General features: G+C 44.3%; 2 protein-coding genes across 4 annotated transcripts in view; both read left to right on the top strand.

The window, feature by feature from the left end:
• The window catches only part of NCAM1 (neural cell adhesion molecule 1), a gene marked incomplete at its 5' end in the record, with an annotated part of 103,996 nt that extends 93,081 nt beyond the window's left edge, over positions 1-10,915 (top strand). For 2 of the 3 annotated variants that reach the window (XM_080631539.1, XM_080631538.1), the window contains 4 exons: positions 4,013-4,220; positions 4,304-4,420; positions 6,190-6,972; positions 9,401-10,915. In XM_080631539.1, coding sequence (XP_080487665.1) covers positions 4,013-4,220; positions 4,304-4,420; positions 6,190-6,972; positions 9,401-9,521 — 1,229 coding nt within the window. In that variant the 3' untranslated portion in view covers positions 9,522-10,915. The remainder of the gene's footprint in view (positions 1-4,012; positions 4,221-4,303; positions 4,421-6,189; positions 6,973-9,400) is intronic. The other variant, XM_080631540.1, reaches the window with a different exon arrangement.
• A 3,857-nt stretch (positions 10,916-14,772) lies between these two features.
• The window catches only part of TTC12 (tetratricopeptide repeat domain 12), a gene marked incomplete at both ends in the record, with an annotated part of 14,772 nt that continues 14,343 nt past the window's right edge, over positions 14,773-15,201 (top strand). Inside the window, one exon of the mRNA XM_080631634.1 lies at positions 14,773-14,904. Within this exon, the coding sequence (XP_080487760.1) occupies positions 14,773-14,904 (132 nt within the window). The remainder of the gene's footprint in view (positions 14,905-15,201) is intronic.

Raw genomic sequence — 15,201 nt, 5'->3', positions numbered from 1 at the left:
CACAAGAGCTTTGTCTTTTTTATCCTTTGACTACATAAAAGGCAGTGTTGTCCCTTCAAATACCAGATAACCATTTTCTTGTGTTTCTTGCCAAGCCTTCTGTTCCATCATTTCTAATCTCATTTGCTTGCAAACCCCATAAACCCTGACTTGGACTTTGCTCTGCGGCTTTGGGCATTGCTGAGCTTCTGAACCGGCCTTTTTGTCGGTGTGAATGTGCTAATGCTCTTCTTTAACCTTTAGCCATTTTAATTTACAAAATTAAATAAACCTTTGATTCTTATATTTTCTATATTTATGACCTAATTTTTTTTATCTATTTTTTCTCTCTTTCTCTCTTTCTTTCTTTTTCTTCCTTGTCCTTTCTTCCCTCCCCTCTCCCTTCTTCCCTTACTCCTTTCCTATGTCTGTCGTCATACATGTCACCTTGGATCTCACGGGGAAACATCCACGCTTGCCACATGCACCAAATTTGTTTTAAAACAACCATATTTTCCCCTCCTGGGAACCATTGTCTGGCACCTGCAGCGACCTTGGGAAGTCCATCAACGTCGTCCTCCTTTGTTTCATTGCTTCTTTCTGCAGTGACTCTGCTTTTGCTCTGTTAGAAACATAAAGTAAAATAAAGCAATATTTGCTTGAAAAGGCCTGGGTCCCACCAAGGCGTGAAAGCAGATAACTTTGCTTCACAGGATCTTGTCAGTTCAGGAAAAACAAACAAACACAGAACATTACAGAAAAATGTTGAATTTGAAAGAGTCAGTATTTTGTAACAAGGAAAAAGAAAAGTTTCTTCTCTTTAACATTTTTTTTTTTTGTTACTTGTAATGAATTTGCCATTTTATTGGATGTAAGGGAAGTTTTTTGTTGTTGTTTGCGTACTAGTTTTCATCAAAGGAAGGTACAATATTGAAAGCCTTTTAAGACACTGCTTTTTGCTGATTTCTCTGCACATCTGGTGCTGATCACCACTGTATTGTGCAAAAGGTTTAGAAAGCCCCATCCACAAATATAAACCCACAGACCATAAAAAGAGAAAGATATGTCAGAGCTGATCCTACTGGTTGCCCAAATGTCTCTGTGGGCTTTTGCATGTGGATTCAAATTTATGGCCATTAGAAGGTTTTCCTGATGTGGTGGTCTGAATATAAATATCTTGTGGGAATTGCACTGAAGAGATTTCTTTCTTTCTTCTTTATGTGGTTGAATCTTTGCAACTTCATTGGCGTCTTCTGTACAGTCAAGTATTTCATGACACTTAGTGGATCTGGGGCATAATACGCCCCATGAGCATACAAATTTGCAATGGATGCTTGTCTAACATTTTCTGGTTTTCCACGACTGTATTATCAACTTCATAGATCCTTTTTCTTGCTGTTTTAACAGAAAATATTATCTTTGATCAAGTTACCTGACCAGCTAATTTATTGTTATTAGATCATTAATAATATTCATGCTTAACTGTGCATGTGACACTGCCAGACAGGATTAATCCATGCTGTAAGCTGGTGCAGTATAATGCATCTTTGTTACCACGTTCTGTGCATTGCATTCGTTAAACAAATTTCAGTTGTTTTTTTTTTCTTTTGTCTTGTTTTTACTTAAAAACAAAGCCCAAACGACACAACAAAACACACACAAAACCAACCCCAACCCAACTACAACAACAAAACCTCCCTGTGCCCCTCATGAATTGTCTTTGTGATGAGAAATCCATTTGGCTCTGATGCTGTTTTAAAAATGCGTGTGTCTCTTTGTGAGTGGGCCTGAGGCTGCCAAGGATGAAACTGTGGATGCAGTTGTTCAACTGTCCATACAGAATGTCTCAAATGCTATCGGTTGTCTGGAATGGGATTAATCTCTCTAACGAAAATCTAATAGGGACAAACAAAATCCCTGCCATCAGTCTTGTCTAACTATGCATTTTACACTCTGCACACAGGTCTTTGCTGTGTTTATTCAGGTATTGTTCGTTATGATTTGTGAACTGCTTTTCTGTCTAAATTGGAAGTGAAAACTTTGTGCAGGTGTTGTACATAAAAGCATGTGGATTTCTTCTTTTTTTTTAAGAAAAACAACCTCATTTTCAGCATTTTAGAGTATAGATTTGTTAGGTCTTTTGTGTTTACATAGTAGTGTTACTGAAATACAGCAAGAGTAATCATAATACTAAAAATTGTGTGACATGACCTCCTCATTCTCTGTATGCATCAGAGGGTGATAAATGCTACTAATTATGCAGCTTGTTGCAAGATGCTGACAGCGGTCTGGTCAGTGGCACAAATGTTATACCGAGCAATAATGGATTTGTGATGTAAGTGTCAGATACCTCAGAGTGACGTTTGGATATAGTCAAATGCAGAAAGAAGCTTTCCTGTTGGAGTCCGGATTCCTTAATACAAATCAGAGTCACCAAATGACACAATGGTGATTTGCCTTATGCTAAGGATGTTCTGTCTCCTATTTTTAAGTAATGAAATGTCTGGCAGGGGGCATGATGCTCTCTCTCTGAGCCCTGGAAATGATCTCTCCACCTGTCAAAGTCAACATAGGTCAGGCTGAGGGCAAAGGGGTGCTTTGCTGGGTTTTTCTGCAAAGAAATGATTCTAAGTGTTTGGGGGTTTTGACATCCAGCAGTAGAAACAAATAGAACTACATCTTAATTGAAAGAAAAAACAAACCCAGAATACTCCTATGGACAATGACAAACATGCTCTTGTTCAGCTGTCTCAGAAAACATCAGTAAGCAGCTCTGACAGATGCACAGGCCTTTCCTGAGTGCACAGTCCTGTAGTAAGAGGTGGATTATGTGGCAGCTGAGACTACCAAGCAGGTTGTGAGTAGTTTGGTACATCTAAATAGGTGCTGAATGGTGTGAGCCAACAACTAAATGCTCTACCTGGAGATCAGCAGCTTGGGAAGAATTCATCTGATTAAAATAAGGGGAACAAAAATAGTTTGTGTTCAGGGTATGATGATAAGAGGCTGGGAAGCTGCAGCTGGCAACATTCAGGGCTGTGCCTATTGGTTTTGCAGTGATCAAAGGCTTTGACAGGATTAACTGATGTGTTTATCCACTCCCCTGTTTCTACATACTGAGCATTTTACAAGCAGGTAGAAAGGTAAAGGCACTTCCCCTGAAGACAGTAGTTATAGGCAACCCCATGCATTTCCTAGGCCTCCATCACCATCTTTCACCTGCTGTCCTTTTGTCTGCTGGAGAAGGCAAGGTATTTTTTTCTATTCTATAGCTGGGGAAATGTGGTAGAGTCTGGGTGTGGTGGAGGGGGCAGCTGCTGTCACCAGGACAATGTCAGCAGAGCGTCAGTCTGCTTGTAAGTATCATCTGCTTCCTCAGAAGGCTGCTTGGATCATTGTCTGTACCTAAGCCAAAATGCCCATGAGCATTCACTGATGAGCTCTGCTATCTCTGCTTAAGATATGAAAAGCTTACCACTTTCAGTTCTGGATAGCTGGGTCATACCTGGAAGGGTTTTAATTATTCCTTTTGTTATGTGGTGTAAAGGGCTAACCAACACTGAGACTCCACAGGTATCACCCAGTATTCTGTGTCCCACCGGGGCAAGTCATGCTATAGAATCTAGGCTTCACTTACACTTGTCCTTGTTACTGGACTGGCAGTGCAAAAGTCACTCTGGACCCTCGACACAGCCTTCATCTTGAGGAAGTGGTGGAGAGAAACAGCCCTTTAGAATTCCAGCTGGATATATGCTACAGTAGAAGAGGTTTCTGTCGTCTGCTTTCCAGACCCTTGCCCAGGGTGATGGAAAAGCCCCATTAGGTCCAAGTGAACCTGTCCTTTTAGGTAGGTCGTCCTGCATGTTTTTAGGATAGAATACTGGTTAAAACACAAGGCTGCTAGAAGAGAGGGTGTATTTTCTGCAAGTTTCCCATGCTTGCAACGTGAGCATAGCCAAATTTGAGCCATAACTAACCCCAGCTCACCTTTTAACTACAATGCGTTCTTTTCTTCTCTTTCTGGTCTCTAAAGCCAGCACTAGCCCAACATCAGGCCTTGGGACTGCTGCCATCGTGGGAATTCTCATTGTTATCTTTGTGCTGCTCTTGGTGGCAGTGGATGTCACCTGCTACTTCCTGAACAAGTGTGGCTTGCTGATGTGCATTGCTGTCAACTTATGTGGCAAATCCGGCCCAGGAGCTAAGGGCAAAGACATGGAGGAGGGCAAAGCTGCCTTCTCGTGAGTACTGTCATCACTTACATTGTTCCTTCTGTTGATCAGTGTGAATGGGGGCCAATCTTTATGCAATTCCTTTGTTACAGGAAAGATGAGTCCAAGGAGCCGATTGTGGAGGTGCGGACTGAAGAGGAGCGGACCCCCAACCACGATGGGGGAAAACACACAGAGCCCAATGAGACCACCCCACTCACAGAGCCAGAGTATGTTGGCATTAGTCAGTTTTAACACAGAGTCAATGCATTGCCCTTTTCTCTGATCTCTCATGCCTATGACTTAGGGTTGGAAGAGAAGAAAGGTAAAAAACTACACATTCCACTTGTGACATATCAGCAAGGAAATTCCTCCTCTTTTTCCTCAAGATCCAGTGACTCCTATTTCCAGCACTGGAAAGGAAAGGGGAGTAGACAATGTTTCTTGAAAGACCTGTCTCTGCTAGTCCTGTGCAGTGTGCAGATCAGGCACCTGGCCAGGTTCACTGCAAAGGATCCAGAGCAAAACCAGCCCCCAGTTAGCACCAGCTTCTGCTTGAGCTCTGCCCTAGAAATGCTGGATGGGTGCTTGGAAGCAATTCTTTCTACTTGATAGCAGCAGAGTAGTTACACTCTGGATGCTGGGGGAAGGCATGGCAAGTCCGTTTTTAATGTGAGAGGGCTGAGAGTTACGTATGAGCTTTGGTTATACTGGAGAACTTGTTTTGGGCCTGAGTGTGTGAGGCCATGTTAGCTGGGATTGGAAAGGTTTAAGGATTGTACACTGCCTACATTAATCTCTTGCTTAGTCTGTTGCAGTTCCTAGTGTCCTCTGAGTACTTCTCCATAGCTGCTAGAGTAGTAATGGGAGGAAGTGTAAATATTTGGGTCAAGTTTAGGATTGATGGCAGAAGTTGGGCTCTTGCCCTTCAGCAGAATCATCGCAGTGGTGAGGTGGTCAGGCTTTTCCACCTGCATACTGCTCACCTGCTTTTGATTAGGTTAGCAGTGGGGCTCACTGGTAAAACAGCTCTGCTGGAAGTCTCTGTGAGGTGAGAGGAGAAAGCAGCACTGAAATGCAGATGTGCAGCAGTGAGGAATAGCTGGGATTTATATTGTCCTGTTTTTCTTGGCTAATCTTACCAGAGTTTTAACTCAGTTATCTCCTCTATGAGGGTTTTCTCTGTGTTAATAAGCATGAGGTATTCTCGGGCACACTGGCTTCTCATGGAATAAACCATTTGTTCTTCCAGCCTCACATATGTGTACTTGTTTAAGGCAACCATCATGGCTGCTAAAGCATAGTTACACTCAGACATTGTTCTAAAGCAGACCTTTTTGCAGCTAACATAACAGGCTGGAATCTGGTCAAAAGGGCACAAAATGACACCTCAAAGCTGCACGTATGTGTGTTATATATGTATATATATATGCATTACATGTGTGTATGAGAAAAAGAATTCTGTATGGTTTGACGAAGGAGTTAGGCTTGCAGGGAAAAGGACAGGGCCAAGATCCAGGGGTCCTCCACTGGAATCATGTTGTGTGGTGACACGGCACAGGCTACAAGCTCAGGGAATTGGTAGAAAGCTTCCTTGTGAAGATAGGCGGAAGAGGCCAAGAGGAAAGCTGGGCTAAAAGAAGAGAGTCTGCAAGTTGACATGGTTATGTTTGGCTAAGAGTTGAACCAAAATCTATGTGACCAAGCCATTCCTGAAGGCTGTGTCCTCTTTGCTCTTTTTCTCTTCCTAGTTATTCTTCAGTCATCCCAGCCAGCCCTTACTACCCTTTGCACATTTGACCACTGAAAGGTTTCTGCTCCTCTGAGTAGCTCTTCATGTTCTGTGTGTGTTGTAACCACATGCCATGCTGCTGCTGCACCACCCACTTGCCTTCTCACTCTTAACACTCTCAACACTCTTAACACTCTCCCCTTTCCTCTGCTGTCATTTACGGGCTTCATTGTCTCTATTTCTCTTCTACTCCTGCCCTTTTCACAGGCACCCTGCTGATACCGCAGCCACTGTTGAGGACATGCTGCCTTCTGTAACTACGGGCACCACTAACTCTGACACTATCACTGAAACTTTTGCCACTGCTCAGAACAGCCCCACCAGCGAGACCACTACACTGACCTCCAGTATTGCCCTGCCAGCCACGGCCATTCCTGACTCAAACTCCATGTCGCCTGGCCAGGCTACTCCAGCCAAAGGGGCAGCCACCTCAGTCTCTTCACCACCACCCTCTTCCACCCCCAAAGTGGCCCCCCTTGTTGATCTCAGCGATACCCCAACCGCTACTCCAGCTACTAATAATCTGTCTTCAAGTGTCCTGTCTAACCAAGGTGCAGTGCTCAGCCCCAGCTCTGTTGCTAACGTGGCTGAGACCTCCAAAGTGGCAGCTGGTAACAAGCCATCTGCCCCAAGCCCTGCAAACCTCACTAGCCCTCCAGCTCCATCAGAGCCCAAGCAGGAGGTCTCAAGCACCAAGAGCCCTGAAAAGGAAGCTGTGCAGCCCAGTACAGTGAAGAGCCCAACAGAGACAACCAAGAACCCAAGCAATCTGAAGAGCGAGGCTGCTTCAGGCAGCACCACAAACCCCTCCCAGAATGAGGACTTTAAAATGGACGAAGGGACCTTCAAGACGCCAGACATTGATCTTGCAAAGGATGTTTTTGCAGCTCTTGGCACTCCTACTCCTGCCAGTGTGACTAGCGGGCAAGCCCGTGAGCTTGCTTCTTCCACTGCAGACAGCTCTGTACCTGCTGCACCTGCAAAGACCGAGTATGGCTGCCTTTAATCTTCTGTTGGTTGTGTGCTGTGTCTCTTGTGCACTGGTGCTTGTGCTGTGTTCTTGTTGGGTGTTCTCTTAACTAATCTCATTGTTTCCTTAGCAAACTAACTCACCTCTGAACAGGGCTTGGCTTTAAAGGTCCAGGAGCAAAGCTGGAATAGGCTGTACCAGGGAAGCAGGCAAAAGACAAACTCAGGTTTTTCATAAGTGTGTTATCCTTCAGGCTTGTATGGAACTTTGTCTATCGTGGGTTACTCTTTTATGAAAGAGATCAGAAACAGTTCAGTTTGGTGCAAAGGAAGTGCTGTCCTCAGGGGCACCAAGTTGCTGCACTTCAGCAAGCACAGCCACCCAAATTCTAATTCCTAGCAGATCAGTGGAGCCCTTCAGAAGTTATTTCAGTGTAAGGCAGGGAGACACTAGTGCATGTGAAACTCTAAAATCTTGGTACCTCTGGATTTGTCTGTAAACTGGCAAGGATGAAGTGATGCCATCCTGTCTGAGAGAGGGGAAGCAGTCACAGCACATACTGTGTTAGGATAACTTGGCAATGTGGTGTCATGGTGTGTTAGAGATGAGTCCTCATCCAGTGTACTGGGTCTGCTCTTCACCTCCTCCTGCTAATCGATTCAGAGTATCGGTATGCCCCAAGGCAGGACAACCCTAGAGGTCCTTTGGAGCCTTAAACCATCTGGACAGTTGAGACAAGTCTGCACCTTGGCAGTCACACTGCAACTGGAGAGCGAGAAGAGCATGACTGGGTTCACACTGCATCTTTAGCTTTTGCCAAGGAAAGCATATTGAGGATGCTGGGATCTGCACTGTCAGCTAGATTGCTGCCAAAAACCTGGCTGTTCTTGAGCTACATTTATAGCTCACATAGCTAAATTTAGGCTATGCTACAGCAACCACACTGGAGGCATACCGTAAGTCACAGCTTTGGTTAGAACTTTTTCCATCTCCAGGAAAATTACGTCATTCTGGAAGTTTTGTATTTAGTCCAGAGTAAAGCATTGGCCTTGATCATTGGCTTTGACACTGTGATTGCAGTGTGTGTTAGCACTCACAGAAAAGCAGTCAGGCAGGTACTGTAGACCCAAAACCAGGCTCTTTTCCAGATCTGAGTGAAAACCCATGCTGTTTTACTGTATTATTCAGGTGCTTTTACATCTTGCAGCTCTGGTCTCCCTACCTCCCTGCTGTGCTCCCATCCTTCCCTAAGGCAGGAGACATTCCTGCTGTGTGACTGTTCCACAGCACTGCCTTGTGCCCCACACAGCTGTGAAGCATCTGGCCCTTCCTGGAAAGCCCGGGTGGCACAGCAGATGCACTAGGGTTGGAGGGAACCAAGCAGCCTTGATGGGTGCAGCTGAGCCACTCCCGAGCAGAGAAGTCCAGGTTCATTTCAGTTCCCTTGCACCTAAAACCACCGCCCTGTCATGCTGGGAGCTACAGAAAGGCAAGCCACATAAGGAACTGTGATCTGGTACTGAGTTGAAAGGAGGAAGGAAGTGGTTTGCCCATAGTAAGGGAGCATTTCAACTGAATTAATGGACTTGGTCTGTGTGCTGTAAATGAATTCTTGTTATTCTTGGTACAGTGGAATGCAGAGCTGTGTTCTGACGATCCAGCCGCCGCCTTCTACCTGTGCTGCCTATCTGCTTCCCTTGGTGCAAATCAGTATTGCAACCATAGGCTAGATTCATCTCATGTACTCAGCAGGATAAATTAAAATTGCAGTCATCTCAGACTAACTTTGTGGCTAATGGGCTGGAACTGCCACTTATGCAGGGAGGCCACCACATATGCCTTGAGTGGCACTTTGCATGACTGAAGAGTGCATTGGACAAACAGGCTTCTCTGATTGTTCAGTAAAGTGCCAAAAGACAGGTTCATGGACCTGTGAAGATGTTGACCTCCCTTACACTTGTGTGAATATGCTTGACAAAATTCAATTCTGCTGTGTTTCCCTTCCTGCAACATACTGGGAAATTCTGGGGCTGACTTTCTGTAGGGGAAAAGGTGTTTCAGCTAAAATGCCAGTCTGTTCTAATAGGACATTTGGGTGACATAAATGAGTGATGGTAAAGTCAAATTCTTTTACAACTGTGTGAGTTTTCCCTTTTCCTCCTTTCTGGTTTTGCACGTCACAACACAACTTGCGCCTCTGCTGCAGCCTGAGACCTCATCCTACTAGTATGTGAGATCAAAAAAGATTTCACTAGAGCTAAATGAAGCTGGGGGGGGTGAGGTGTGTGAGTTAGGTTTTACTTATGTCTGCATCTGAAAATGTTCATTTTGCTCTAGTAAAGCAATACACTTGCTTGATTGCAGAAACATATTCTTATCACTAATTCAGCAATAGAGAGAGTGTATTTCTCTGCCTCTAAACTGTGCCGTTTGGTGATTCTCCTTCAGGAAGGTCCCAGTAGAAGACAAATCTGAAGTGCAAGCAACGGAAACCAAGACACCTCCAGCAGAAGTCAAGACGGTCCCCAATGAAGCCACACAAACAAACGAAAATGAGAGCAAAGCATGATCCAGCGACAGATGAAAGCAAATGACAGAACGACTTCACCCAAGCATTTAAAACACAGAACACAACACACATCTCATTCCTCTAGTGTCTGTTGCCTTTTTTAAAAAAAAAACAAACAAAACAGAAAATGCATAAATGGGGGGAGGGGGGAATCTCTCTTTTTTTTTTCTTTTATTTTCTCTTTTTTTTTGGTTTTTCCTTAAGATTTCTAGAAAGGTTCTATTTGTTGTGCACTTGCTTTTAAAAAGTAATACATTTTAAAAACAGGGTTAAACCTGTAACCAAATCAGGGCTCTGCTGACCCTGTGTATCGTCAAAGAAGTCAAATGGCAAATCCCGTTTGCAGCGTGGTTGGGAAGCTCAAAAGGAACTAGTCCTAGACACAAAAAAAAAAAAGAGAAAAAAAGACAAAAAAAGACAAAAAGACAAAAAAAAAAGACCCTGTTCTTTCCTTCGTTAGGATAGCAGATATAATCCACTGCGCCCCTCGGCGCAGCTGGCGCTTAATGAACAAAGTCCACAATTTATTTTTATACTTTTCAGTCGAGTTTGAAATATGTAAAGCCTCATAAATAAGTTATGATTTCTGTTCACCTTGTATCTGTTCAGTGAGCAAAGTGTCTCGAGCTCTTTGTGACTGAATTCTGTTCTCCACGTTAGACATTTCTTTGGGGGTTATTATCAGTTGTTAGGAAGAATGCCAAAATCGCAGCTTCGGGGGGGGGATATATTTCAATTTGCAGTATTCAGACTCTACATTTCTTTAAATTTTATGTTAATTTTTGCCAACTTGTGTTCTTTCCAGTGTTTACAATTGACAATTTTAATTTTTTTTTTAACTTTTGTTGTGTTTAAATGTATGTGTAAAATAGCTGCCTTTTTTTTTTTTTTGGTTTTTTTTTTTAAAGAAAATACAGTCTATAGACACTAGGTTAGCAGCATGCTTGCTTTGCTAAGGGAGACATTTTAAAACATGGATGTTTACAGTAGTTGTTTCCCCTTTATCTTTTCTTAATTATTGTTGTTGTTGTTATTATTATGATTATTATTATTATTATTATTTCTTACTGGAGTAAGAAGAAAAGTAATGCTGGGGTTTGGTTTGGGGTTTTTTTGGGGGGGTGGGGGTATTCAAACCATTTGCCACCAATCAAGGTCTTTATCCAGCAATCTGTATAAACGCAGCTTAACTTGGAATGAGCAGGTTGCTGGTAAGAGTCCTTCTATACTTAAATTTAGAAAGAGTTGAAGTCCCTTGCTGGACCTGGGCCTGACTGCATAAAAGAAATATCATCTCTGCTTATTTAGGACATTCTCCTCTTTCCTTCATGGAACCCTCCCGGAGCTTTGAGGAGCAGAAGGGAGATTGTACAGTTCGGGCTGGTCTGGTCTCATCTCAGATGTTTGGCTACATCAATTCCTACTTTGTATGAGTGAATACTATTTCCTTTGACTCTAGGAAGCCGATTTAAAAGCAAAGACTTATTGCATAAGGGTGCTTGGCAGCATTCAAGACCCCTCCTGCAAAGCCAGCTCCATCAGCAGTTGGACTAGATGATTGTTGTAGGTCCCTTCCAACTGAATTATTCTATCGCATCATGCATATTGAGTCATCCATCCATGCTCTGCAAAATCAAAACCATGAAATCAGGAGGGAGTGCTTGGAAATCAATTCCAGCGCTCCCAGTGATTTCACGTGTCTTGGCATCGTGTCTTTAACAGTTGGAAAAGGGGGCTGATGTAGTGTGGGTATTATCATTATGGGCAGGGGAGCTTATCAGTGATGTTTAGCATTGGGAGCCATGGAGCAACACTGAGATTTTGGGGTGAAAAGAGCAGAAGGAAGGCATAGAGGAGAAGACCAGCCCATTGTATAGAGATGTTCCTTCTGTTGGGGTTTTGGGTTTTTTCTGTCTTTTTTTTTATTTTTTTTCTGATTTTTTTTAATTTTGTTTTCTTTTTTATTCTACTTTAGATCTGCAAGCTTGTGCACTGTGGGTGCGTGACTATTTTAGTGTGAAATGTGTTTTTTGTCATAGTATTGAAATAATAAAAGCTTCAACATAGTTTGGATGTGGAAGGTGTAGCGATAGTTCAGATTCGAAAACAAATATTCAGGAAAAAGAAGAAAAAGAGAACAACTCTTAAAAGGAACAGAAGCCTTTAAATGAAAAATCAAACTGAGCTGACTATGGCATCCATTCTGTTGTGCTAAGGTGATGAACAGAAGGATGATGGGGGTGGGTAGACTGCAGTTTGGCTCAGGTAAATTGAGCCACTTTTCTAAGTGTATTCCTCTAAGTATGCAGTCTTCTACAGTAGCATCACATAATTTCAAACTGTGAAAAAAATAATGGTCTTGTCATTTGCTAAGTGTGGGGTTTTTTGCGTTTTTTCCTTAGCTCCTGGGATGCAAATGGAGGATGACTGGATATGCAGGCATAGACACTCATGCAATACCCATCCTGAGCAGGATAAGGGGGCAGGATGGGTCCTCACTTCAAAGCCTTGTGTCCAATTTGGTCCCTGCATGACCCATCACAGCAGTGTTGGTATAACTATGGGGAAGTTTGGATGTTTTTCGTAAGAAATCAATCCATAAAATGTAGCACAAAAAGCTACCATGGTCTGTCTACGGCTGGGGAGAGTCCTTGGGAAGGCCTAGTGCGTAGGTAGCTTGTACTTCCATTCCTGTTGATGACCACAACAACTTGTTCCTCATTTCTGCAGAGCTTTTCACTGCTTTTGTCATCTGTATGTTATACCTCCAAAGTTGTAACTCTGAGAGCTGAGCAGCTGCTAGGAAACAAATGTGCACGATGCTAACAACCAGGAGCATGTCCAGTGGCTTTGGTCAGCACTTGTTGGCTGAAAATTGTGGTTATTTACCACCTGGGTCGGCATTTCTGGTATAAAAAGTACCCAGCTCAAAGCTCGATCCAACACCCACATCATTAGAAAGTACCCTGCTGACTGCAGTGGGTTTGTGTTGACATCCATAGAGCGAGCACCATTGCGAGGCAGAAGTGAACCCTGTGATTGCCTGAACACTGGGAGTGTCCATCCAACTCCTTTTTAATACCCTTTTGACACCTCCCAGTAGTTGTAGATTGAGTGGCTTTATGCTTCCCTTAATGATTTGTTTTAATTTAGGAGTATCCTATTTCCAAGATAGCTTTGGCTTCATTGCTTTTATTTAAACCTTTGAAGAGGGACCAACCTGACACCGTTTATGCTGTATATGTTTATATATGTATCCATACCATACATATATATCTATATGGCAATGCAGACTGATCAGCTTCTAGTTGTGGAGTGATTACATTTCATGCTGCACCATACGTAAAGATGATAATAGTGCATCCAGTTGTTCAGCTTTTAGAGTGGAGTTCTATTTTCACACTTTTCTATGGAGCCTTCAAACCCCACATTTTCACACTAGGCTGTTTTGATAGTTGTTCTCAGACCCTCCATTGACATCCTTACCGAGCATTCCCTACTTTTGGGGGCCTTCTATCTTGTTAAAAAAACAAAAAAACAAAAAATCTTTTTACCAAGTGAAACATCGGTTCCACCTTTATTCCCATTCTCACTGGTGTAAATACTGATACTAACTGAGGATTTTGACTTTGCATTCTGTCAGAATACTGTGTTCAAATAAAAACTACAAAAAAAAAAAAAAAAAGCTCATGCCTACACTCTTCTTTAGATGCTCTGCTAGGTCCTGTGTAGAGACGTGGATTCCCAGGGCTGTATTTGCATGTGAGATTAACGTGAGTGAGCAGTCCCATTGTGGCGTGCCCACAACATGAGTTAAGCATCTGTCTGAGGCTCGGGGCTCTAGACAAGCAGGAAGTACAACTGTCTGTACAGTCATGTCAGTGAAGCAGTCATGCTGCGTGGTTCAAGCTGGCACATCTCTTACAGTGGCAGTGGGATGGTGTAGTTTCTCTGCCCCACTGTAGAGAGTTTCCTTGAGATAACTGACATACAAATGCAGTTTCATGTCTAACGTGAATCAGGGACAGATGCATTTCCCATTAAAAAGGTGGTTCTCTCTTCCGTGGCCATGGAAGGGAGGTATGTGTGCATGTGAGTGTTGGCTTTAAAAGGTGTCCTTAACCCATCCTGAATTGGGTCCTTGAACTTGATTAATGTAGGATGAATCGAATTGAATTCTGTCCTAAGCATTGATCTCCAAGGGCACGGAAGGAGAAATTGGAGCTGTGATTTGTGTGAATACTTGGATGTCAGAATTGCTCACAGAAATAGAAGAAAATAAATGTACGAGCTGAAGTACTCGTTATCCCAAGAGAAGACCCTTCTCCTTTCTGCTTACTCTCCAGAGCTTTGCTCTCTGTTCTTGAGTGCTGTTTACACTGTGGTTTGCAGTAAGGCTATTTCAGCAAAGCTGCTGTGATTCGCCCTGTATGTCTGCTGCTTTAGGAAAAGGAATAGGAAGAATGCACAGGAAATAATCCATCCTCTTGGTGGTGGGTCCTTTCAGCAGGTGCCTGTCACTGCACTTTTGAATTCAGGTTCCAGATTAAGGCTCTCAGGTCCTTCATAGCTCTTTTTTCTTTCATTGGAATTTGACTTCCCTCTCCTGACTGTTTTACACAGTTTATGGGGTTTTGCCAGCCTGCTTTGTTCTTGACAGAGTTCCTCCTTATTTTAGCCTGTAGCATACAGTGGGCAAAATGGTTCTGTATTCAGGTACTGATTTCTGTTTTGTTGTCCTGCATGCTTGCAATACTGCGTTTTCTACAAAAACCCTCCGTGAACAAGGGAGGCTGGGTGGATGTGGTACAACCTCAGTCCTTGACGAACACGCGCATGCGGTTCACTTGTAACGATCCCGCACGGCACTGGCGGCGTTTGGCCACCAGAGGGCCCCCTTGCTGCACGCTGCACGGCGGGTGATGCTCGGAAGGACCGGGCAGAGCAGCGGGGACGCGGCAGCCCCCGCCAGTGGCCGTGGCTGCTCCTGCCCCTCACCGTGCCCCAGGTTACGCTTGAGGGAGGGGGGAAGCCCAGACGCTGCGAGACCGGCCGGTACCGAGCGCTGACCGGGACTAGGACCGGCAGCGCTCGCTATCCCGCCGCGAAATGGCGGCCAGCGAGACCCCGCCCTTCATTTGCATGGCCACGCCCCAACCGCTGACGCTACGGCAAGGGCGTAGTCTCCACGGTAACGGCCGCGGCGCTGCGCATCTTGGGGCTCGGTCGCTCGGGTCCCCAAACCCCGGCCATGGTGGGCGATGAGGAGCAGGAGCGGGATTTCCAGCGGTTCCTCCGCCGTGTGGATGATATCGGTAAGCGGGGCCGGGGCGGGATGAGGCCGGTGCCGGTGGAGGAGCTGCAGGCGGACGGACATCGCCGTGTTCCGCAGGGACGTTACTAGGGGCTGAAAGGAAAAGGGGGTGGAAAGACAGTGGAAAAGGGACAGAGAAGAGTCAGATTCCCACCCGTCGTTCAGAGGTCGTTTTATGCCAAGCGTCCTTAGGAGCTCAGGTGTCAGGGTTTGCAGATGCAGGAGCTGCTTCCTAAACCTGGAATTTTTATCGTGTAGAAGCTGTCGGTAGCCCTTGGAAGCGAGATGAAGTTGTTTAAATCTATAAAGGTTTTCCTAGTCACCAGTGCCCTCAAAAGCATGTCATCAGATGCGCAATTGAACTCC

Source organism: Psittacula echo (genome assembly GCF_963264785.1).
Source record: "Psittacula echo genome assembly, chromosome: 18".
NCBI classification, from domain to species: Eukaryota; Metazoa; Chordata; class Aves; order Psittaciformes; family Psittacidae; genus Psittacula; species Psittacula echo.
The sequence above is the reverse complement of the archived record's forward strand: the minus strand, read 5'-3'. Positions and strand labels throughout refer to the sequence as shown.